The 24,733-nt window shown below is 38.9% G+C and overlaps 1 protein-coding gene, 1 long non-coding RNA gene and 11 other non-coding genes across 13 annotated transcripts; 1 reads left to right on the forward strand and 12 right to left on the reverse strand.

The window, feature by feature from the left end:
• Positions 1-477: 477 nt before the first annotated feature.
• On the reverse strand, positions 478-550 carry trnak-cuu (transfer RNA lysine (anticodon CUU)). The gene has a single exon. It is a non-coding gene; the product is annotated as a tRNA-Lys (tRNA).
• A 598-nt stretch (positions 551-1,148) lies between these two features.
• On the reverse strand, positions 1,149-1,222 carry trnan-guu (transfer RNA asparagine (anticodon GUU)). Its single transcript has one exon. It is a non-coding gene; the product is annotated as a tRNA-Asn (tRNA).
• A 108-nt stretch (positions 1,223-1,330) lies between these two features.
• Positions 1,331-1,403, reverse strand: trnak-cuu (transfer RNA lysine (anticodon CUU)). Its single transcript has one exon. It is a non-coding gene; the product is annotated as a tRNA-Lys (tRNA).
• Positions 1,404-2,418: 1,015 nt separating this feature from the next.
• On the reverse strand, positions 2,419-2,492 carry trnan-guu (transfer RNA asparagine (anticodon GUU)). The gene has a single exon. It is a non-coding gene; the product is annotated as a tRNA-Asn (tRNA).
• A 532-nt stretch (positions 2,493-3,024) lies between these two features.
• On the reverse strand, positions 3,025-3,097 carry trnak-cuu (transfer RNA lysine (anticodon CUU)). Its single transcript has one exon. It is a non-coding gene; the product is annotated as a tRNA-Lys (tRNA).
• A 773-nt stretch (positions 3,098-3,870) lies between these two features.
• trnak-cuu (transfer RNA lysine (anticodon CUU)) lies at positions 3,871-3,943 on the reverse strand. The gene has a single exon. It is a non-coding gene; the product is annotated as a tRNA-Lys (tRNA).
• A 593-nt stretch (positions 3,944-4,536) lies between these two features.
• On the reverse strand, positions 4,537-4,610 carry trnan-guu (transfer RNA asparagine (anticodon GUU)). Its single transcript has one exon. It is a non-coding gene; the product is annotated as a tRNA-Asn (tRNA).
• A 532-nt stretch (positions 4,611-5,142) lies between these two features.
• On the reverse strand, positions 5,143-5,215 carry trnak-cuu (transfer RNA lysine (anticodon CUU)). Its single transcript has one exon. It is a non-coding gene; the product is annotated as a tRNA-Lys (tRNA).
• Positions 5,216-5,808: 593 nt separating this feature from the next.
• On the reverse strand, positions 5,809-5,882 carry trnan-guu (transfer RNA asparagine (anticodon GUU)). Its single transcript has one exon. It is a non-coding gene; the product is annotated as a tRNA-Asn (tRNA).
• Positions 5,883-6,414: 532 nt separating this feature from the next.
• trnak-cuu (transfer RNA lysine (anticodon CUU)) lies at positions 6,415-6,487 on the reverse strand. Its single transcript has one exon. It is a non-coding gene; the product is annotated as a tRNA-Lys (tRNA).
• Positions 6,488-7,264: 777 nt separating this feature from the next.
• On the reverse strand, positions 7,265-7,337 carry trnak-cuu (transfer RNA lysine (anticodon CUU)). Its single transcript has one exon. It is a non-coding gene; the product is annotated as a tRNA-Lys (tRNA).
• A 1,292-nt stretch (positions 7,338-8,629) lies between these two features.
• Positions 8,630-10,613, forward strand: LOC147844869 (uncharacterized). The gene is made up of 2 exons (XR_015483910.2): positions 8,630-9,454; positions 9,601-10,613. It is a non-coding gene; the product is annotated as an uncharacterized LOC147844869 (long non-coding RNA).
• Positions 10,614-11,076: 463 nt separating this feature from the next.
• Positions 11,077-21,314, reverse strand: LOC100536312 (uncharacterized). The gene is made up of 3 exons (XM_087248897.1): positions 21,259-21,314; positions 20,568-20,717; positions 11,077-13,625 (listed from the first exon to the last, which is right to left on the reverse strand). Exons 2-3 carry the CDS (start codon positions 20,650-20,652, stop codon positions 12,448-12,450), a joined length of 1,263 nt encoding a protein of 420 aa, XP_087105023.1. The 5' UTR covers positions 20,653-20,717; positions 21,259-21,314; the 3' UTR covers positions 11,077-12,447.
• Positions 21,315-24,733: the final 3,419 nt, after the last annotated feature.

Below are 24,733 nucleotides of genomic sequence, written 5' to 3' on the forward strand. Positions count from 1 at the left end.
CAAAAACAAAAAATGACTGAAAATATTTAAGTAACTGAACAATATCTATTTACAAATACAGTTAATTAAAATACAACAGACTTAATGCATTAAATCATAATCTAGTATGTTTAATATTTTATATAATAACATATTCAATCATAGTGCAATAATTTAGGGGCCTGCAGCTTCATAATGTTGCCACAGAGACTTAGGGAATGGTCACCTACAGTGGTAGAAACGCGGAACTTTGTCTAGACACTGTTAACTGTGATACCTTCCCTACCCATGACAATATTCTGCTAAATCCTGATTTTATCTTGTAACGCTGGACAGAATGTGGCCTTTCAGTTAACAGCCGAACGCGCTAACCGATTGCGCCACAGAGACTTAGTGAAAAGTCACCTACAGTGATAGAAACGCGGAACTTTGTCTCAAAGTCTGCTACATTAAAGCTTATGTAAGTTTGCTGGGAGAGAGAGAGAAAAGAAACGGAAACGCCCAACGTGGGGCTCGAACCCACGACCCTGAGATTAAGAGTCTCATGCTCTACCGACTGAGCTAGCCGGGCTGATGAGAAGCTCTTTTAGGAACCAGAAACCGTTTACAGTAATACCTTCCCTACCCGTGACAATGTTCTGCTAAATCCTGATTTCATCTTGTAACGCTGGACAGAATGTGGCCCAGGATCTATGTCCAGTGCACATGTTAGCAGTTGCAAGGCAGCAAAATGCCTAATTCATCCCTGGGTGGGCTTCAACCACCAACCTTTCAGTTAACAGCCTAACGCGCTAACTGATTGCGCCACTGAGACTTAGTGAAAGGTCACCTACAGTGGTAGAAGCGCGGAACTTTGTCTCAAAAGGTCTGCTATATGAACCCTAATGTAAGTTTGCTGAGAGAGAGAGAGAAAAGTAACAGAAACGCCCAACGTGGGGCTCAAACCCACGACCCTGACATCTCTACCGTGTCTCATGCTCTACCGACCGAGCTAGCCAGGCGGATAAGGAGTCCCCACTAGAACTAGACACTGTTAACAGTAATACCTTCCCTAACGTGACAATATTCTGCTAAATCCTGATTTCATCTTGTAACGCTGGGCAGAATGTGGCCCAGGATCTATGTCCAGTGCACGTGTTAGCAGTTGCAAGGCAGCAAAATGCCTAATTCGTCCCTGGGTGGGCTTGAACCACCAACCTTTCAGTTAACAGCCGAACGCGCTAACCGATTGCGCCACAGAGACTTAGTGAAAGGTCACCTACAGTGATAGAAACGCGTAACTTTGTCTCAAAGTCTGCTACGTGAACCATAATGTAAGTTTGCTGGGAGAGAGAGAGAAAAGTAACAGGAACGCCCAACGTGGGGCTCGAACCCACGACCCTGAGATTAAGAGTCTCATGCTCTACCGACTGAGCTAGCCGGGCTGATTAGAAGCTCTTTTAGGAACCAGAAACCGTTTACAGTAATACCTTCCCTACCCGTGACAATCTTCTGCTAAATCCTGATTTCATCTTGTAACGCTGGACAGAATGTGGCCCAGGATCTATGTCCAGTGCACGTGTTAGCAGTTGCAAGGCAGCAAAATGCCTAATTCGTCCCTGGGTGGGCTTGAACCACCAACCTTTCAGTTAACAGCCGAACGCACTAACCGATTGCGCCACAGAGACTTTGTGAAAAGTCACCTACAGTGATAGAAACGCGGAACTTTGTCTCAAAGTCTGCTACATTAAAGCTTATGTCAGTTTGCTGGGAGAGAGAGAGAAAAGTAACAGGAACGCCCAACGTGGGGCTCGAACCCACGACCCTGACATTAAGTGTCTCATGCTCTACCGACTGAGCTAGCCAGGCGGATAAGGAGTCCCCACTAGAACTAGACACTGTTAACAGTAATACCTTCCCTAACGTGACAATATTCTGCTAAATCCTGATTTCATCTTGTAACGCTGGACAGAATGTGGCCCAGGATCTATGTCCAGTGCACGTGTTAGCAGTTGCAAGGCAGCAAAATGCCTAATTCGTCCCTGGGTGGGCTTGAACCACCAACCTTTCAGTTAACAGCCGAACGCGCTAACCGATTGCGCCACACAGACTTAGTGAAAAGTCACCTACAGTGATAGAAACGCGGAACTTTGTCTCAAAGTCTGCTACATAAAAGCTTATGTAAGTTTGCTGGGAGAGAGAGAGAAAAGTAACAGGAACGCCCAACGTGGGGCTCGAACCCACGACCCTGACATTAAGTGTCTCATGCTCTACCGAGTGAGCTAGCCAGGCGGATAAGGAGTCCCCACAAGAACTAGACACTGTTAACAGTAATACCTTCCCTAACGTGACAACATTCTGCTAAATCCTGATTTCATCTTGTAACGCTGGACAGAATGTGGCCCAGGATCTATGTCCAGTGCACGTGTTAGCAGTTGCAAGGCAGCAAAATGCCTAATTCGTCCCTGGGTGGGCTTGAACCACCAGCCTTTCAGTTAACAGCCGAACGCGCTAACCGATTGCGCCACAGAGACTTAGTGAAAGGTCACCTACAGTGGTAGAAACGCGGAACTTTGTCTCAAAGTCTGCTACATGAACACTAATGTAAGTTTGCTGGGAGAGAGAGAGAAAAGTAACAGGAACGCCCAACGTGGGGCTCGAACCAACGACTCTGAGATTAAGAGTCTCATGCTCTACCGACTGAGCTAGCCGGGCTGATGAGAAGCTCTTTTATTAACCAGAAATCGTTTACAGTACTACCTTCCCTCCCCGTGACAATCTTCTGCTAAATCCTGATTTCATCTTGTAACGCTGGACAGAATGTGGCCCAGGATCTATGTCCGGTGCACATGTTAGCAGTTGCAAGTCAGCAAAATGCCTAGTTCGTCCCTGGGTGGGCTTGAACCACCAACCTTTCAGTTAACAGCCTAACGCGCTAACCAAATGTGCCACAGAGACTTAGTGAAAGGTCAACTACAGTGGTAGAAACGCGGAACTTTGTCTCAAAGTCTGCTACGTGAACCATAATGTAAGTTTGCTGGGAGAGAGAGAGAAAAGTAACAGGAATGCCCAACGTGGGGCTCAAACCCACGACCCTGAGATTAAGAGTCTCATGCTCTACCGACTGAGCTAGCCGGGCTGATGAGAGCTCTTTTATTAACCAGAAATCGTTTACAGTACTACCTTCCCTACCCGTGACAATGTTCTGCTAAATCCTGATTTCATCTAGTAACGCTGGACAGAATGTGGCCCAGGATCTATGTCCAGTGCACGTGTTAGCAGTTGCAAGGCAGCAAAATGCCTAATTCGTCCCTGGGTGGGCTTGAACCACCAACCTTTCAGTTAACAGCTGAACGCGCTAACCGATTGCGCCACAGAGACTTAGTGAAAAGTCACCTACAGTGGTAGAAACGCGTAACTTTGTCTCAAAGTCTGCTACATGAAACCTTATGTAAGTTTGCTGGGAGAGAGAGAGAAAAGTAACAGAAACGTCCAACGTGGGGCTCGAACCCACGACCCTGAGATTAAGACTCTCATGCTCTACCGACTGCGCTAGCCGGGCTGATGAGAAGCTGTCTCAGGAACCAGAAACCCTTTACAGCAATACCTTCCTACCCGTGACAATCTTCTGCTAAATCCTGATTTCATCTTGTAACGCTGGACAGAATGTGGCCCAGGATCTATGTCCGGTGCACATGTTAGCAGTTGCAAGTCAGCAAAATGCCTAGTTCGTCCCTGGGTGGGCTTGAACCACCAACCTTTCAGTTAACAGCCTAACGCGCTAACCAAATGCGCCACAGAGACTTAGTGAAAGGTCAACTACAGTGGTAGAAACGCAGAACTTTGTCTCAAAGTCTGCTACGTGAACCATAATGTAAGTTTGCTGGGAGAGAGAGAGAAAAGTAACAGGAATGCCCAACGTGGGGCTCGAACCCACGACCCTGAGATTAAGAGTCTCATGCTCTACCGACTGAGCTAGCCGGGCTGATGAGAAGCTCTTTTAGGAACCAGAAACCGTTTACAGTAATACCTTCCCTACCCGTGACAATCTTCTGCTAAATCCTGATTTCATCCTGTAACGCTGGACAGAATGTGGCCCAGGATCTATGTCCAGTGCACATGTTAGCAGTTGCAAGTCAGCAAAATGCCTAATTCGTCCCTGGATGGGCTTGAACCACCAACCTTTCAGTTAACAGCCAAATGCGCTAACCGATTGCGCCACAGAGACTTAGTGAAAGGTCACCTACAGTGGTAGAAACGCGGAACTTTGTCTCAAAGTCTGCTACGTGAACCATAATGTAAGTTTGCTGGGAGAGAGAGAGAAAAGTAACAGGAACGCCCATCGAGGGGCTCGAACCCACTACCCTGACATTAAGAGTCTCATGCTCTACCGACTGAGCTAGCCGGGCTGATGAGAAGCTCTTTTAGGAACCAGAAACCGTTTACAGTAATACCTTCCCTACCCGTGACAATCTTCTGCTAAATCCTGATTTCATCTTGTAACGCTGGACAGAATGTGGCCCAGGATCTATGTCCAGTGCACGTGTTAGCAGTTGCAAGGCAGCAAAATGCCTAATTCGTCCCTGGGTGGGCTTGAACCACCAGCCTTTCAGTTAACAGCCGAACGCGCTAACCGATTGCGCCACAGAGACTTAGTGAAAGGTCACCTACAGTGGTAGAAACGCGGAACTTTGTCTCAAAGTCTGCTACATGAACACTAATGTAAGTTTGCTGGGAGAGAGAGAGAAAAGTAACAGGAACGCCCAACGTGGGGCTCGAACCAACGACTCTGAGATTAAGAGTCTCATGCTCTACCAACTAAGCTAGCCGGGCTGATGAGAAGCTCTTTTATTAACCAGAAATCGTTTACAGTACTACCTTCCCTACCCGTGACAATCTTCTGCTAAATCCTGATTTCATCTTGTAACGCTGGACAGAATGTGGCCCAGGATCTATGTCCGGTGCACATGTTAGCAGTTGCAAGTCAGCAAAATGCCTAGTTCATCCCTGGGTGGGCTTGAACCACCAACCTTTCAGTTAACAGCCTAACGCGCTAACCAAATGCGCCACAGAGACTTAGTGAAAGGTCAACTACAGTGGTAGAAACGCAGAACTTTGTCTCAAAGTCTGCTACGTGAACCATAATGTAAGTTTGCTGGGAGAGAGAGAGAAAAGTAACAGGAATGCCCAACGTGGGGCTCGAACCCACGACCCTGAGATTAAGAGTCTCATGCTCTACCGACTGAGCTAGCCGGGCTGATGAGAAGCTCTTTTAGGAACCAGAAACCGTTTACAGTAATACCTTCCCTACCCGTGACAATCTTCTGCTAAATCCTGATTTCATCTTGTAACGCTGGACAGAATGTGGCCCAGGATCTATGTCCAGTGCACATGTTAGCAGTTGCAAGTCAGCAAAATGCCTAATTCGTCCCTGGATGGGCTTGAACCACCAACCTTTCAGTTAACAGCCAAATGCGCTAACCGATTGCGCCACAGAGACTTAGTGAAAGGTCACCTACAGTGGTAGAAACGCGGAACTTTGTCTCAAAGTCTGCTACGTGAACCATAATGTAAGTTTGCTGGGAGAGAGAGAGAAAAGTAACAGGAACGCCCATCGAGGGGCTCGAACCCACTACCCTGACATTAAGAGTCTCATGCTCTACCGACTGAGCTAGCCGGGCTGATGAGAAGCTCTTTTAGGAACCAGAAACCGTTTACAGTAATACCTTCCCTACCCGTGACAATCTTCTGCTAAATCCTGATTTCATCTTGTAACGCTGGACAGAATGTGGCCCAGGATCTATGTCCAGTGCACGTGTTAGCAGTTGCAAGGCAGCAAAATGCCTAATTCGTCCCTGGGTGGGCTTGAACCACCAGCCTTTCAGTTAACAGCCGAACGCGCTAACCGATTGCGCCACAGAGACTTAGTGAAAGGTCACCTACAGTGGTAGAAACGCGGAACTTTGTCTCAAAGTCTGCTACATGAACACTAATGTAAGTTTGCTGGGACAGAGAGAGAAAAGTAACAGGAACGCCCTACGTGGGGCTCGAACCAACGACTCTGAGATTAAGAGTCTCATGCTCTACCAACTGAGCTAGCCGGGCTGATGAGAAGCTCTTTTATTAACCAGAAATCGTTTACAGTACTACCTTCCCTACCCGTGACAATCTTCTGCTAAATCCTGATTTCATCTTGTAACGCTGGACAGAATGTGGCCCAGGATCTATGTCCGGTGCACATGTTAGCAGTTGCAAGTCAGCAAAATGCCTAGTTCATCCCTGGGTGGGCTTGAACCACCAACCTTTCAGTTAACAGCCTAACGCGCTAACCAAATGCGCCACAGAGACTTAGTGAAAGGTCAACTACAGTGGTAGAAACGCGGAACTTTGTCTCAAAGTCTGCTACGTGAACCATAATGTAAGTTTGCTGGGAGAGAGAGAGAAAAGTAACAGGAATGCCCAACGTGGGGCTCGAACCCACGACCCTGAGATTAAGAGTCTCATGCTCTACCGACTGAGCTAGCAGGGCTGATGAGAAGCTCTTTTAGGAACCAGAAACCGTTTACAGTAATACCTTCCCTACCCGTGACAATCTTCTGCTAAATCCTGATTTCATCTTGTAACGCTGGACAGAATGTGGCCCAGGATCTATGTCCAGTGCACATGTTAGCAGTTGCAAGTCAGCAAAATGCCTAATTCATCCCTGGATGGGCTTGAACCACCAACCTTTCAGTTAACAGCCAAATGCGCTAACCGATTGCGCCACAGAGACTTAGTGAAAGGTCACCTACAGTGGTAGAAACGCGGAACTTTGTCTCAAAGTCTGCTACGTGAACCATAATGTAAGTTTGCTGGGAGAGAGAGAGAAAAGTAACAGGAACGCCTATCGAGGGGCTCGAACCCACTAGCCTGACATTAAGAGTCTCATGCTCTACCGACTGAGCTAGCCGGGCTGATGAGAAGCTCTTTTAGGAACCAGAAACCGTTTACAGTAATACCTTCCCTACCCGTGACAATGTTCTGCTAAATCCTGATTTCATCTTGTAACGCTGGACAGAATGTGGCCCAGGATCTATGTCCTGTGCACATGTTAGCAGTTGCAAGTCAGCAAAATGCCTAATTCGTCCCTGGGTGGGCTTCAACCACCAACCTTTCAGTTAACAGCCAAACGCACTAACCGATTGCGCCACAGAGACTTAGTGAAAGGTCACCTACAGTGGTAGAAACGCAGAACTTTGTCTCAAAGTCTGCTACATGAACCCTAATGTAAGTTTGATGGGAGAGAGAGAGAGAAAAGTAACAGGAACGCCCAACGTGGGGCTCGAACCCACGACCCTGAGATTAAGAGTCTCATGCTCTACCGACTGAGCTAGCCGGGCTGCTGAGAAACACTTTTAGGAACCAGAAACCGTTTACAGTAATACCTTCCCTACCCGTGACAATCTTCTGCTAAATCCTGATTTCATCTTGTAACGCTGGACAGAATGTGGCCCAGGATCTATGTCCTGTGCACATGTTAGCAGTTGCAAGTCAGCAAAATGCCTAATTCGTCCCTGGGTGGGCTTGAACCACCAACCTTTCAGTTAACAGCCAAACGCACTAACGGATTGAGCCACAGCGACTTAGTGAAAGGTCACCTACAGTGGTAAAAACGAGGAACTTTTTCTCAAAATGTCTGCTATATGAACCCTAATGTAAGTTTGCTGGGAGAGAGAGAGAAAAGTAACAGAAACGCCCAACTTGGGGCTCTAACCCACAACCCTGAGATTGAGAGTCTCATACTTTACCGACTGTCCTAGCCGAGCTGTTTCAAGAGCTAGACACCGTTTACAGCAATACCTTCCCGACCCGTGACAATGTTCTACTAAATCCTGATTTCATCTTGTAACTCTGGACAGAATGTGGCCCAGGATCTATGTCCTGTGCACATGTTAGCAGTTGCAAGTCAGCAAAATGCCTATTTCGTCCCTGGGTGGGCTTGAACCACCAACCTTTCAGTTAACAGCCAAACGCACTAACGGATTGAGCCACAGCGACTTAGTGAAAGGTCACCTACAGTGGTAAAAACGAGGAGCTTTGTCTCAAAAGGTCTGCTATATGAACCCTAATGTAAGTTTGCTGGGAGAGAGAGAGAAAAGTAACAGATGCCCAACTTGGGGCTCTAACCCACAACCCTGAGATTGAGAGTCTCATACTTTACCGACTGTGCTAGCCGAGCTGTTTCAAGAGCTAGACACCGTTTACAGTAATACCTTCCCGACCCGTGACAATGTTCTACTAAATCCTGATTTCATCTTGTAACGCTGGACAGAATGTGGCCCAGGATATATGCCCAGTGCACATGTTAGCAGTTGTACGGCAGCAAAGTGCGTAATTCGTACCTGGGTGGGCTTCAACCACCAACCTTTGGGTCATTATATCTTGTTTAATACCCATTTTATTCATTTATACTATTCATTTTATTTATTTACTCATTTATATTAATATGCGAATATGTCTCAATAAATAATTAAAATTTTGTTAATTAGTTGAGTGCTATAGGTCTTACAAAAGCCTTTTATCTAAAAATAGCTTAAAAACTCTTAACTGTACATAAGCTCATTGATCTCTCCATTTTTCTTCTTAAAATAGGTCTCTGGTAATTCATCTTCATCGCCCAACTTTTTTTTTTTTCAATTATTACAATGCAGTCTTTTGGTATTGCTTTTTTCAACTCATGACATTGTCTTTGTAATTTTGCTTTAACAACTCTTTTATACCCATCCTCCACAATTACTTTTAATGGTACAAATCCTTTTATTACTTCATATAATACATCTTTAACTTGTCTTAATCCTCCGTCCCACCATTCCTTAAAATATAAAACATTTCCTTCACTTAAAATTGTTTAATTCAGTAAAAGTGGTTGTTCTAGAATCTGTGCCCTTGCTTTTGGTATAATCAACACATTTTCTAAAAATCCCCCTCATGATTCTAAGACCTCAACATAAAATTTTGGCAGACATGCTATCATCCGTTTCTTCATCTTCATCTTCATCAATAAAACATTACATCCCATATTAAAATGTCCACATTTCTTCAAATAATAATCCAACACACTTTTCCAAATCACACCCATTTTCCCTTCCAAAAACCTTTGAATAATCTTAATTGTTAATGTTTTCATTTTTAAAAAACTATCCAAAAGTCCCAGACCTCCTTCTTTTACCTCCCCAATCAAAGTATAATAAGCTATCTTGGCTCTTCCATTTCCCCACAAAAACTTTAAAACTACATCATTTATTTTTTCATAGTATACTTCAGGCAACGCAGTTACACTTAACACATACCAGACCTTTGACAACATTAAAGCATTTAAGATGAATACTTTCCTTTTAACATCAAATTTCTAGCTTTCCAAAATCTCAGTCTTTTCTCAATTCCATTTAAAACTCTCTCCCAATTTAAAATATCTGCTTTATTAGAATCCATCCCCACCCAAATTCCCAACATTTTTGTGTTCCTTTTCTTCTTTAAAGGGTATATGTTGTGTTATTTCTTTTACTCTTCCCACCCTCATGCATAAACTTTTTCCAACATTAACCTTAGCTCCTGATGCTTTACAATATCGCTCTAAAATCCCCATTGATGTAGTATCATCAGCGTATTGATACACAGCTTCTCTGTTGTCATTGTTTTCTATTTGTATCCCTTTAATGCTTCTATCTGATTTTATTGCCAATCCCAGTGGCTCAGCTTCCAGTGTGTATAATAAAGCAGTCAATGGACATCCTTGCCTTATTGATCTAGTTGGTTGAAGACATTCTGTTAAAAAAAAAATACATTTAATACAAGTTAAAATATCTGTATAAAAAAATTTGAATCCATTTTCTAAAATTTTCCCAAAACCAAACTCCTTAAGAACTGCAAATAAAAAATCATGCTCTACCCTGTCAAAAGCCTTCTCCAAATCTAAACCTATTAAAACCCCCCCCTTTCTCTTTTTCTTGCATATAGTAGACAATTTAGCTTACCCAATTCACCTGTACCGCATGTTTTTTCGATTGTGGGGGAAAACCAGAGCACCCAAAGGAAACCCACGTGAACACTGGGAGAACATGCAAACTCCACACAGAAATGCCAACTGACCAGCGCACAGTACTGTGTGTGTGTGTGTGTGTATGTATACATATATTGCATAAACTTTTCTAATATATTTGTTTTTGTTTTATTATTAATTTAATTTGTATTTATTTACTTTTTTACGGTAAATACAAGTGTCATTACTATACGCAATTTTTTTCCTATATTTGTGTCTGCCTATTATTGTAATTGTATTACTTCTTCCTTGTTTATGCATGTAATGCCTACTTGGTTTGCATATTTTTTGAACATTTAATAAAAATAAATAAATTAATAAAAACATAAAAATTAGATGTAGTGTATAATCCCAAATCTTATTTTAAAAAAGTTGGTGGTATGGAGTTTCTTTTAAAGTGTGACTTTAAGATTCATAAACTCATATTAGGCTAAAAAAAGTCTCCTCTTTCTCTTTTCTTCTGGAGAAAGTATTATTTGTTTTATTTCAGCTCGAATAAAAGCTGTTTTTTATTCTAAACTTTATACTTAAACCATTTTAAAGACAAAACCATTAGCCCCTTTAAGCTATTTTTTCCCCAATAGTCTACAGAACAAACCATCCTTATACAATAACTTGTCTAATTTAATGTCATCATGGCAAACATAAAATAAATCAATTATTAGAGATTAGTTATTAAAACTATTATGTTTAAAAATGTGCCGAAAAAATCTCATCTCCATTATACAGAAATTTTTTTTTTTTTTTTTTTACTTGTTCAAATTACTTATTTAAAATGTGCTGAAATAACACAATTATTGAGATTTCATTGGGACAACTTAATGTTCAGTCGACATACATTTTTTAAAAGTGTTAAGATAACTTAATTTGTGTTGTGACAACATGAAAGAATTGTGTGGAACCCTGCACAAATATGGTGATCGGTTCATAATAAGTTGAAGCACATTTTCAGATTTTACTGTATTTGGCTTAAGCGTTCTTGGGTGGCTCGCCAATGTATAGATGACTAATGCATAAAATAAGTAAGCTGACCAAAGTTCTTAAAGGGAGAAGACTTTATTGAACAATGTTATGACAATGTTAACAATGTTAGTTGATGTTAACTTGTCCATCTTCAAGTAACTTAAACCAAAGTACAGTCTGTGAGACACTGATGAAACCCCCCTGGAGATTACCCAACTGCTTTGGTTGGGTCACATCTCTTGAGTTCCTGTAGGTTATTTGGTTCACACCTTATCAGAAGCAGATACTTGTTGCATATGAAACAAGCCAATACAATATATCAACATATAGAGTTATTTTGCCTTCTTGCAGCCCGATAGCAACTCTCACAACCTGGTACTGGGCTGTGACCCCTGATCTACACTACAAAACAGCTGGCAAAATCTTCATCCCTCTTCAGTTGAGTTTAAATTTTCAGGTGTTCAAAGGGTTTTATTATCAGTAACTTGATATGCATTCAAGAGTTCACACTTGTTTGGCATGCTGTCCCGGGAGAGACCTAAGCTTATAAGATCCTCAAGCCCTGGGCTCCCTCCCGTTAGCAGGACGAGAGGGGAGTGTGAGCTCAGGTAGATCGGCTAAAGGGAGATATAAGGCTTACTAAGAGCTCGACTATGGTGCCAATTTAATGTTCAGTTTACTTAGGTTGTGTGTTTTTGGACTGTGGGAGAAAACCAGGGGAAACCCACGCGAGCACAGGGAGAATGAGCAAACTCTGCACAAAAAGTCAACTGGTTAGCAGCGACTTTAACCTGCGACATTCTTACTGTGAGGCAACAGTGCTAACCACTGGCTAATCATTGGCTGCTGTGTTGCCCAATCTAGAAAGGGGGGGGAAGTAAGGGTGGGAGAGGGATTCTTCAAGACAAGGATAACTGAGTTAAGCTACGGTCACACTGGGCTTTTCCTCCCATAGACTTCCATTCATACGCACACGAATGCGTCAGACTAGAAACAGGGTCATGCGTCAAGTTTCACCGGTTGCTGAGGTGCAAAGTTCATGCTTGGTGAACTCTGACCTGCGAAATCGCATCACTTAACTGCGTGAGACCAATCGAGGATCAAAACATGACCTCTCTGGACAGAAATTTAAACCATGGAGCAATTGCTCACTTTTTTAATTTCTAAAAATCTTGTTTGATCCCGCCCCTTTTAACAGCACCATACGACAGAATTTCACAATCTCAAAGTCTAGTGTGACCGCAGCTTTGTGTTCTGGTTATCTATAGTGAGTTAGGAATCATCTGTTTGGTGAATCATGTTTTAGCTAATGCTGGACCAGCCGTTGACAATCATAAGCATGTGATCCTCTCGAAAGTAGTTTATAAATAATCTTCACTTGAATGAACAGACAAACTACATGAACAAGCTGCCGTTTTGAATATACCCGTGTTTGTGTGGACAAGGCCTCAATGTTGAGGATTCTGCTCTCCATTGTGAAGCTTCATGTGAGTGTTGAGGCTTCTTTTACTTTTAAAGCCCTTTCCACACTCACTGCATCTAAATCGATCCTCTCTTGAGTGCATCTTCATGTGTTTCTTAATGGAGTCTTTCCGTGTGAGACTCTTTCCACACTGATCACATGTGAACACTATGGTTCCAGTGTGACCATTCATGTGGTTCTTGAGGCTAGTTTTGGTTGTGAAGCTCTTTCCACACTGAGCACATGTAAACGGCTTCTCTCCAGTGTGAGTTCTAATGTGGTGTTTGAGTGAGCTTATATGTGGAAAACTTTTACCACACTCTGTGCATGTGTAAGGTTTCTCTCCAGTGTGAATCCTCATGTGGATGTCAAGGTCTTGTTTTTGACCAAAACTCTTTCCACACTGTTTGCAGATGTGAGGTTTCTCCCTAGTGTGAACTCTCATGTGAGCAATCAGGGTCAGCTTTAGACTGAAACTCTTTCCACAAAGTATACAGCTAAAAGGCCTCTCTCCAGTGTGAGTTCTCATGTGTGCTGCAAGGCTTCTTGCATTATAGTAGCTTTTTCCACACTGTTGGCATGTGCATGGCCTCTTTCCAGTGTGAATTCTCATGTGAGTATTAAAGCTTTGTTTTTGACCAAAACTCTTTCCACACTGTTCACAGGTGTAAGGTTTCTCCCCTGTGTGAACTCTCATGTGAACATCAAGGTTTGGCTTATGACAGAAACTCTTTCCACACTGCTTACAGCTGAAAGGCTTCTCCCCAGTGTGAATTCTCATGTGTGCTGCAAAGTTTCCAGAATGATAAAAGCTTTTTTCACACTCTTGGCATGTGAACTTCCTCTCTCCAGTGTGAATTTTCATGTGGGCTTTAAAGCCTTGTTTTTGACCAAAACTCTTTCCACACTGTTCGCAGGTGTAAGGTTGCTCCCTAGTGTGAACTCTCATGTGAACATCAAGCTTTGACTTCTGACTGAAACTGTTTCTACACTGTTTACAGCTGAAATTACACCCAGATTTGGATTTCCGAGGTCTTCCGTGTGATGAAGTATTTTTAGTCAGTGTGGGTTTTTCATCAGTCATTATTTCTTGGGGTTTCTCAAACTGCTGTTTCTCATCTATTTCATTTTTTCCATGACTCTCTTCTTTCAGCACCATCAGATCTAAAAAAAAAAAATTAGCTTTAGTATGAAGGCTCAAAGCGACAAGCAAGAAATGGATGTTTCACCCACAAATGAAAATGACCTTACCATTTACTCTCCGTCATGTAGTTTTAGACATTTCCTTTATTGTGGAACACAGTAAGCCAGTAGGTTTTTTTTCTTCTTTTTTTAATATCTTCTTTTGTGTTCAACAGGATTAAGAAACTCATAAATGTTTAAAACCACATGAGGAAGAGTAAATGGTGAGGCTATTTTCATTTCTGCATTAACTATCCCTTTAAAAGGTTCCTACAATTACCCATTTTTTACAAGATGTAAAATAAGTCTTTGGTGTTCCCAGATTGTGTCTGAGGTTTCAGCTCAAAATCAGATCATATAACTTGTAGAATAATTAATTTTGGGGGTCAGAGGAAAACCAAGATCTTTTTGTGCCTGTGACTTTAAATATACAAAATAATAATGATAACCCAGGGTTTACAAATGTGAACTGTCTGTTAATGAACACCCAGGATTATTTTTTAACCCCAGGTATAGCATGAGCAGTGTGGAAGGTGACTACAGATAACCCAGAATTTATCCAGGGTTAGAATGACCCAGGGTTAACAATTTGAAGTGTGAAAAGCCCTAAGAATACTCCGCATCAGCTCTCAGGATAAACAGAGTACAATGACAAACAGCGACAACTGTCAATCACGTCATGATGACCTGGGGCCTGTTTCAGTAAGGAGGTTCAACCAACTACGAGTTTAAACTTGAACTCTGAGTTGATTTAACGAGAGATTAAATACTCAGAGTTTTCGGTTTCAGAAAAACATTTGAGCTTCAAAAGTCTTTCAGTCAAGAGCAGTGAGGGATTTTCTCCTTTTGTTGTTTGATTAATGCTAAAAACAGTCGGCAGCAGGAATATTGCGCGCTGCCACTTTAAGAATAGTGCGGCTCTGATATGGTTTCTCTTTCACATGTCTTTTGATTCTCAACTTGTTTGTTTATTATACAAATAAGTGTTAATATGACTATTCACTAAACACAGCACTCTGACCCAAATTTGCATGCATTTGACCATTAAAGCGCTCAGATTAAGATGGCTCTAGATGTGTGTTCTATATGATGGAATAATCGTTTATCTCGATTAATGGTTTTTCATAATCATTAGAAGCCAAAATCAAAATTGAAACCAGATTTTCGATTAATTGCACAGCCCTATCAAGTGGTAGAGGTTGATATGACATTTAGAATGTAAGCAGGACTAAAAAAATCAATACATGTCCGTCAAAGGTTAGTGAATTTAAGCTAATTATTCATTAAGAAAGGACATGTCATTCTGCTATGTGACTTTGTTCTTTGTGTAACTGAAATGTAGGCAATAGCTGTGTTTCCATCCAAAAATGCTAATTAAATTCATGCGCAAAACTGGGATGTCACATAAAAGATGTGCGAATAAAGCTGCGTTTCCATCCAATGAAACAAAGAGAACAAAATCGTCACTTCCTGATTAACAGGCCCCAATTAAGAACAGTAAAAACAGAATTTACTGCGATAGAAGAAGCTACATGAATCTTTTATTTAAATGACAGCTCAGAGGACAATGCTGGCACACAATGAACATGTGTTGGTGTTTGAAGCAATGAGACGCAGAGAACAGATGTTCTGGAGGTCATTAATAATATAATAACATGAATACTGAAACGGTTCAGGTGTTTTAGAATGACCAAAACAACATTTCAGATGTTTATAATGTTTTCAGCCTGCTGGTTTGTGCATTCGCACACATTTTCATCATCATATGATCTCTTATACCAAACCTTTTTAAACACACATACTGGAATTTGTTCAGTAAAAAAGCTTGCGTTGTTTACGTGAGTTTATCTTCTCTTATCGAATAAAAAATTTGTCCTACTCAGTTATGCGCATGTGTCTTTATGCTTATATTTCAAAAGTTATGTGCATCATGACATTTCCATCAACCAATTTTTTATGCTCATAGCCTATCCAAAATGCACATAAAAATAGGTGGCTGAATATGTAAGGCTAAGTGAGAAATACCGCTTTATCTTTTAAAAAGGGGAGAAGACCGACAGAAAACTCTCTTTCAGAGACAGGCTCTCTTGCTCTGCAAACAAGTGTGTTCATGACTATACATACAAAGAAAAACAATAAAATCAGAAAATATGACTTTGCTACAACAAGCAGTATTAGGCATGGGCCAGTATAAGATTCTGACAGTATGATAACCTTGAATAAAAAATATCACAGTTTCATGGTACTGTGATTACTCCTTTAAATGTCTGGGTAAACAGACACTTTTTCCTCTTAGAACACAAAACATTTTCTTTTGAGAAACTTAAAGTATTTTGGAGCAGTAAACATGTCAGGCTGAATCACTCAATTGAATCCTTGACTTCTGCTGTTTTCATTTGTTTTATAAACACAGATTTCTTTACAATTTAAAATGGCATCTTTGGTGATCTTTTCTGCTGGAGATACTGTTGTCCTGAAAATCTTAAAACAAAATGTAAAAAAAAAAACCTTACATATAGCGATGAACGGTACAGCAGAAAATATTGGCGGTTTTAAAACCTTGTCTTTTTTCAAACTGCGTTATATCTTGAAAATGGTTATCGTCCCATGCCTCAGCAGCACAACACTGTTTTTAGTAACTAAAACTAATTCTTTAATAAAAGTCAAGAGCAAAAAGATTCAAATGGCGGCGCCTGCTGGTACCTGAAGAATATGGTCAATATTAATGAACTTTACACTCAAATCTCTGCATATAATCAGCATGCTGTAATCCATTTCTTAAGCAGCAAAAGTCATTTTTAGACTAGTTTGTTGGCCAGTTGTAGTCAGCGCAATGTTAAACGTTATTGTTCCACAATAGTTTGTTCATTTAGTCTCACGTCGCCCAGCAGCAACATCATATAGTTTAGAATTCTGTACAATGTTTTATAATAATTGATTATTTTAGTGTCTATTTCATTAAGCATATTTAATATTGGGGGCATCCATGTTTTTTTTATACTTTAAACCAGAGTTTCTGCTTCTTTCACCAAGTTAAATGTAAGACTTTTAAAGACATTTTTAATACCATTATGACAATTTTAGACTCATAAAGGGCTAAAGGCTAAGGAATTTTTTAAATACCCGAGATGAAAAAGATTTTAATTTGCCCTATTTAAAAAAAATGATAATTTAATACATTTAATAATACAATAATAAATTAATAAAAAAATATATATTATAGATATTTCTTAGCAAAAGATTTTAAATTGTGTGTAATAACATGCAAGCTTTACTTGTATCCACACACTTTTTTCCTAAATAAACTTTCTTTAAAAAAATAATTAAAAATGAACAAATGTTTTAAAAGTTTTAAAAACTATAACAAACTAAATCTACACGACAATTTGTGCTCGATGTCTTCAGCAGTAAATACATGGAGCACGTTTAAACAAATGTTATTGTGAGGAAAATACTTAAACCATTATAATAAATACAGTTAAAATGACGTTTTTGAATAAAAAGTTGAAAGTTTTATTCAGATGGATTGATGGTGATTGTGTGGGTTTTGGCCAGATTGGGTAGCAAAACATGAACAAAGAAAAATGAAGACTTGTTTAAAAAGATTAAAGACCTACAACACAACATTTCAGTAAATTTAAGACTTTTTAAGGCCGAAAATTTTGATTTTGGAATTTACGACATTTTAAGACCCCACAGAAACCCTGGTTAAACACAATAGCCCTGGTAATTAGTTATTATAATAATGATGCAATTCTAACTCAGATACTATCTGTGAGAACTAGTAACAACTACTAGAAACTAGTTTAAACCATAGACTGTAAAATATATGGACGTAGTATCCGTGACATCACCCATAGGTTTCTAAAGAGCGCAAAAGAAGCCACAAGTGGGCGCGGCCAACTGTCGCCATTTTGTTTGCGCGTCATCACACCCACGGCGGGATACCAAACAAGGGCAAAGAGGCGGAGAATGAGCGGAGATTCAGACACATGACGGCGACCAGCGAGACCTAGCTGTCAATCAAGTGGCCACTCCCTTTATTATGCAAACTTAATATAACTTAATATAAAGGAAACGGATGAGTTATAAAAAAACTCACCCCCCTCACAGTTGTCATGAAGGGTAATATTAGCTGTATTAACCAAAATCTTTTTTTGTACCAAGCTGTAAACCTTTTTTCTGCTGTAAAGTTGGCCATTCTAACAGTGGGCTCAATTGAAATTTGCTCTGTTTTGGAGCCAGGAGCGACTAAGACTAGCGGAATTTCGCATGAATTGCAGTTTTAGTTACTTCTGTATTGGCTTCCTGAGGGAGACCGGGAGGTTGCCGCTTGGTTTAAACCCATAAAGAAGTCGATGAAAAAAGTTAATTTGGATCAATGCGACATATGCAAATGGAAAATACTAAGTCAACACTATCACTGTAATAGCAGATATCTTCTATGAGAATACTGTAGGTCAAATATCGTCAGCTTAGTTTAAATTTTTTTTATTTTTAGTTGTTTTTATTTATTTTATATAGCGCTGGTGCTCAAGGCCGCTTTACAAACAGTAGGATAACAAGAAAAGCAATAACCTTAAGAAGGTAGAGAAAATGGGAGACTAATAATAAATAAAATAATGACAAAAGACACAAGAACAAGTAACAAGAGAGAAACTCATTCCTGTCTTTCAATAGTTATGTTTCCATCCACCTATTTTTATGCACATAAAAAAAAAAAACGGTTTATGGAAACACCATGATGCAAAAAAAAACAAAAACAAAGTATGCTCATAACTGAGTTGGATAAACGTTTTATTCGATAATAAAAGATGAAAAATCACGATGGAAAACACGATACAAACTCAAGTATGTGCATTAAAAAGGTCATGTGATTTTGTTATAAGAGATCATGTGATGATAAAAATGTGTATGAATGGACAAATCAGCCGGCTCAGTACATTATAAAACATCTGAACTCTTGTTTTGGTCATTCTTAAACGCCTTACAGTTTAAGTATTAGTGTTATTATGTTATTCATGACCTCCAGAATTAAGAGCATCTTAGCTTCGCGTCTGACACCTTTAAACGCCACTACGCGTTCACTGCGTTTCAGGATTACCCTCTGAGGCGCAAGTCATTTATTAGATGAAGAAAAGATTAGCCGCATTTCCACTGTCGGGCATGTGCAAGCCAGGGCTTTTATCGGGCAGGGCCGGGCCAATCGCAAGGGGGGGTTGAGCAGTGAGGCAGAAATCATGTCGCGTGTCCACTGTCGGGCTAGTACCTCGCAGCGTGTCATGCAAACCCCGCCCCCAGAACGTCCCCCGAATCAAACGTCACACAACCCGCCCACTTCAGAGGGAATCAGGCGGATAATGCATGCATGACAGATAAAAAGGTAGCCTAGTTTCTGCTTTCACTCACCCATAAAATGCTGTTTACATGATTTGATTAATATCATCGTATCCATATACTTTATAAATAATATTTCAAACCTCCTCCGGTGTTTATTGTTTTAGAAAATATCTAAAATCTTTTTTTCAGATAGGCCTTTGTAAAATGAAAGTTTAATATGGCTTTAAAATGCTTTGATTGATGTACTGTTTATAGGCTACCTAAATTATTATAGCTAGATTTTATTTGTTTTATATTGGTTTATTCATTTTATGTGATTTTATTATATGCAACATTTGTGATTATTTGAATTATTTCAATATATCTTAGGCTATTTTATTAGGATATGACACTATTGTTTTTGAGTCTACAAAAATGGTCACGAAATTTGTAAAGTTTAATGTCTTTCTGTTGTATTTATGTTGTGTATTATCTTCAAAATAAATAAAAACAGAAGCAGCTCGCAGCATCAACAGAGCTGTGAAGAGAGCGCTCTTTTGCTCGGTCTAACATTCACATACAGGCATCTAAACACGCACAAACACCTTTTAAACTTGACAAAAACTCTCGATAACCTTTACTGTCTGCTGTGTCTTAAATACGGTGTAAAGATTATTATGCGTTATTGAAACATCAAGGAGGATGCAGCAAAGTCACTTATAAATGAAAACTTTATTATTTTATGCAACAGCCTTACATTTAAAAGGGAAACATAAGGGCGATCATACGCAAAAAGACCCCAGACTAAAAGGCTAGATGTTTTCTTTCCCTTATTTTTTATTTGGTTATTTGTTTGGTGCATGTACTCGTGTGCGATTGGAAAACTAGTGTCTGCCTCTCCTTTCACTCCGCCCCGAAGCCCCAGCTGGCCCTCTTTGGCCCAAGGTATTCGGCGGGCCAAAAAAGGCCGGCCGCTGGCCTGAGAAAGCCCCGCTTTGGCTCGATTAGGCCCAGGAAGTGACAGTGGAAACGCGACTGGCCTTGGCTCGCCCTGTCTCGCTTGCTTTAGACGAGATAGTGGAAACGCGGCTATTGATCCAGCTTCTCTTATCGCAGCAAATTCCATTTTTACTGTTGATATTTGGCACCAGTTAATCAGGAAGTGATGATTTTGTTCGCTTTGACTCTGTCATTGTATTTGCACTGTCTGTATTTTGCACTGTTGTTGTATTTGTACTGTCTGTATTTTGCACTGTTGTTGTATTTGTACTGTCTGTATTTTGTACTGTCTGGAGCCAGCACCTAAGCTTTCCACTCATCATAGCACACATGCTGCTGATGATGTGACAATAAAAGTGAGTTGATTTCATTTGAATGGAAATCATTGAGCTTTATTTGCATATCTTTTATGCAATAATCCAGTTTTGTGCATAAAGTTTATTTGCATTTTTGGATGGAAACATAGCTCATGAGTGCTTGTGTGCATTTAGGAGAACTAGGCAGCACACTCAGAGCTGCAAGATGGATTTAATTTAGTATTCTTATTATTAAAATATCTGAATGAGGATGAAATGACTGAGTTGGTCTTTGAGAATGAAAACTAACCTGTTTGTTCTTGCAGATCTTCCTGTTTGACTGTGGATGTTTCTTCAATCTTCACATCTTCACTCTCCTCTTTAATTAACGCCATCTTTATAACAGTGTGGAGATCAGTCGCTTCAGCAGGACTTTTTCTCTGCGTTTGGACACTTTATCCTGTTTAAAATAAATAAAACAATGAACAGAAACAAAATAACTTCTTAACACTTACTTCAACAGTTTCTTTATAGGAGAGTGATTAACAATAAGAAATCAGGTAAGTTTGAGCAAGTAACAATAGCCACAAACAAATGACCTGATTAAAGCTAGTAACATTACTCCATTTCTTATACAGTTGTAAACTCAGAATGGAATGACAATATACTATTTAATAAATTAAACCTTCAATTAAGTTATTAAACTTATTACACACATCCCTGTAACCTTTTTTTAAACTTTATTTTTTATGTATATTCTTAATTGTTTTGTTTGTTTTATTTAGCTTATTGTCTGCTTACAGCAATGTGTAGCACTTTTTTTGCACAAGACAAATTTCCTCTTGAGGACAAAAAGTTTATCCTATCTTTATTCAAACATTTGTACTATACTAATATTGACACTAATATTGTCAACAGCAGGTACATAATTTAGCACTGAATGAAAAAAACTGAAACTTTAATCAATCGGTTTATATAAGTATAAACGCTTTAAAACAAACCTTTCTCCAGTGGAATCACAGCGCTTGAACGGCGCAGGCTTATGACGTCACACACCACGCCAAAATAAAAGTCTTTTAAAACCTTTTTTGCCACTTACTGTTGCAGTCATGACTTGATACATTTCTCCTTCGTTTCCACTTTCTCACAGACGCACATATATTCAGTATTTGGAGTTGATCAAAACCTTTACTCTAAACATTTTAAGACAATTAAAAAAACTTTTAATCCACTAAGTGTTTAAAGCAAAATCTCAACATTCTAAAAGGTATAACAAATAATCTAATGAGTGTTTAGAGCTGAAACTTTACAGAAAAGGAGGTAAAATAGGTGTCCTTTATGTAAAAAGTATTCATTAGTACTACACGTTTTAGTTCTTCTAACTAGTCATGACTTATATATAGTTTTTCCCTGAGTTTGGACACTTTATCCTGTTAAAAATTAACAAAGCAATAAAAATGTAAAATGAATAAAACAATGAACAGAAAGAAAATAACTTCTCTTCTTCTTATGAGGGTAATTAACAAAAATAAATCAGATAAGTCAGAGCAAGAAACAACAGCCACAAATTAGCTGATTAAAACTAGTACTCCATTTCTTATACATAGTGATGTAAACTTAGAATGGAATGACATTATACTGTTTAATAAATTAAAGCTTCAGTAAGACACTTATTACACACACGTTGTTCAATAGTCCTCATTACTGTGAGTAAAATAGTACTTAGTTGTATAAAGGGTTAAAATAATATTGTCAACAGCAGGTTCATAATTTAGTATCAGATGAAAAACCTAAAACTTTAATTAATCGGTTTCTTTTTCTTTGGGTTTTACTGGCGGTTGGCTACCAGACTTGTAGGTGCATTACCGCCTCCGACTGGAATGGTTGAACAATAACTGAAGTGTAAAAATAGAGGGGAGGGGGAGGAAAGAGAAAAAAAAATAAAAATAAATGATTAAATAAAAAATGTGGGGTGGAGTGGGCTAACAATTAATTCCTCAGATTATATTATCTCTATATTCTTTTCTCTAAATGGGTTTCTTAAACAAATTTAATTATATCGTCATATACCTCACTAGATTTATTCCCTAATAAACCTGCCAATGTGAAATCCTGAAGTTTGCTCTTTTTAACTGATTGAATAAGATCGTATCGTTCTTTATTATATTTACTACAGTGGAATAAAACATGTCATATTGTTTCTTGTTGATTACAGTGTATACATTGCCCAGTTGGGTGTTTCCCTATTTTATATAAAATATGGTTGAGTCCAGTATGACCTATTCTCATCTGAGTTATAATCATACTTCCCTATGATTTCTGTTCTCCCTCCTTCCAGCAACGACTTGTTTATGTATATTATATAGATGTCTGCCTGTTTCATTGTTATCCCAGTATAATTGCCATACTGATTGTCCTTAATTTGATTTTAGCTTCTGCTTTACTCAGTGGGACTTCTAGATCTACTTCACTAATTCTGAGAGCTTGTTTGGCCAGAATGTCCGCCTTTTCATTGCCTTCCACACCTACGTGGGCAGGAACCCAAATGAAATATACAGATTTGCCCTTCATTTTAATATAATATGTCTTACAGAGTATGTGAACTTTAATAATTACTGCAAAACATCAGAATGTTATTTCGCATTACGTCCATATAGGAGTGATTCAATCTTTCAACACTTAGTCTTAGTGGATTATATAAATTAAACAAAATTGTGTTAATGTTTGGAGTAAAAGTTTTGATCAACTTCAAAAACTGAAAGTCTTTGTATGTGAGAGAGATAGCAGATGTTGTGTGAGGAGGAAAATGAAGGAGAAATGTATCATGTCATGACTGGAACAGTGAGTGGCAAAAAATACTGAAAAAAAAGACTTTGCCAACAGATTAAAAACAAATCTTGATTCTATTATTTCTGAAACTCAGTCTGGGTTTATAAAAGGCCGCCATGTTTCTAATAACATAACATTAGTTCTGGATTTGCTTGATTAAGCTGATTCTATTCATTCAGATGGTCTTATTCTTTTTCTTGATTTTTACAAAGCCTTTGATACGGTTGAGCACCAGTTTCTGTTTAAAGCATTGAGGTTTTTTGGAATTGGGAATACTTTAGTTAACACTATGGCTTTGTTTTATAAAGGAATCAATAGTTCAGTGATTGTTAATTTTAATACTTTTAATGGATTTGATATTTTGTGTGGTATTAGGCAGGACTGTCCAATCTCTTCCTTTTTATTTTTATTAGTTTTTTTTAGTCCTTAAGCATTGTGCAAAATCAATATTTGAAAAAAAATTCTGTTTTTGAAAGGGAGATTAAGATTTCACAACTGGCAGATGACACCACTTTATTTCTAAAAGATGACTCAAACGTATTAAAGGCTTTAAATTTAATTTCTGACATCTCAAGTGTTTCTGGTCTAAAGCTGAATATCTCCAAATGTGAGATAATGCCTGTTCATAATTTGAGTTAGGAATATATAGAAGATATTCTTGTTAAATCCACAATTAAATGGTTATTTATTTATGTTATTAAAAATCTTTTAGTGAGACAGCACTTGAATTTTTTTTTGTCTAGGATCAGCAAAACTAAAAATATTCTTAATTCCTGGCTACAATGGGACCTGTCATTATATGGAAGAGGGTCTTTCTCATTTTGTATATCCGACTTTATCTTTATTTGTTGGGAACAAAGTGGCCAAAGAAATTAATACTGTTTTCTTGAAATTTATCTGGAAGAACAAACCTCTTAAATTAAAAAAGGAAGTTCTTTCTAATAGTAAAGCAGAGGGGGTGTAAATTTATTAGATTTTTCTGACACCATATACATTTTTTAAATTAATTGGATAAAGAGATGCCTAACCAATCCAACGTCTATTTTTTTTTATTCACAACTACTTTTTTTTTTTTTTAACAAAATCTGTAGTCTTTTGTTTCTTCTTAAATTTAATTATCTTCCCTACAAGCTATCTTTAGCTTTGTCTAAATTCCACCAGCAATGTCTGCTTGCTTGGAAGCTTGGTTATGTTCACAATTTTTCTCTCTACCGATTTTTCTTATGGAATAACCGAGATATTACAATAAAAAACAAATAGTTATTTTTCCAAAGTTGGTTTAAAAATAATATTAATTGGATCCTTTGGTAGGTTATAAATGGTTCAAGAAAGAATGTTTCCTGCATCATCAAACAAGCACTGTTTTCCAATTCCTCCTAATGAATTTAATAAAGTTGTTAAGGCAATATCACCCGGTTTAGTTCACCTAGTTAAAAGTCACTGTACATTTAACTGTAAATTTGCTTTTAGAAGGAGTTAGTCTGTTAGATAAGAAACATAACAATAGCTTTGAGCGTCAAATTTTCCAATTTAAAAGGAAAATTTATTCTAGAGGAAAGTTTTACTGGAGGTCTTTGGTTAAGGATATAGACTGGAATAGAACCTGGCTTTTACCTGGGTAATATTCCATTTCCAACGAGACAAGAG

This window comes from Danio rerio, chromosome 4 (assembly GCF_052040795.2).
Source record: "Danio rerio strain M-AB ecotype USA chromosome 4, GRCz13ab, whole genome shotgun sequence".
NCBI classification, from domain to species: Eukaryota; Metazoa; Chordata; class Actinopteri; order Cypriniformes; family Danionidae; genus Danio; species Danio rerio.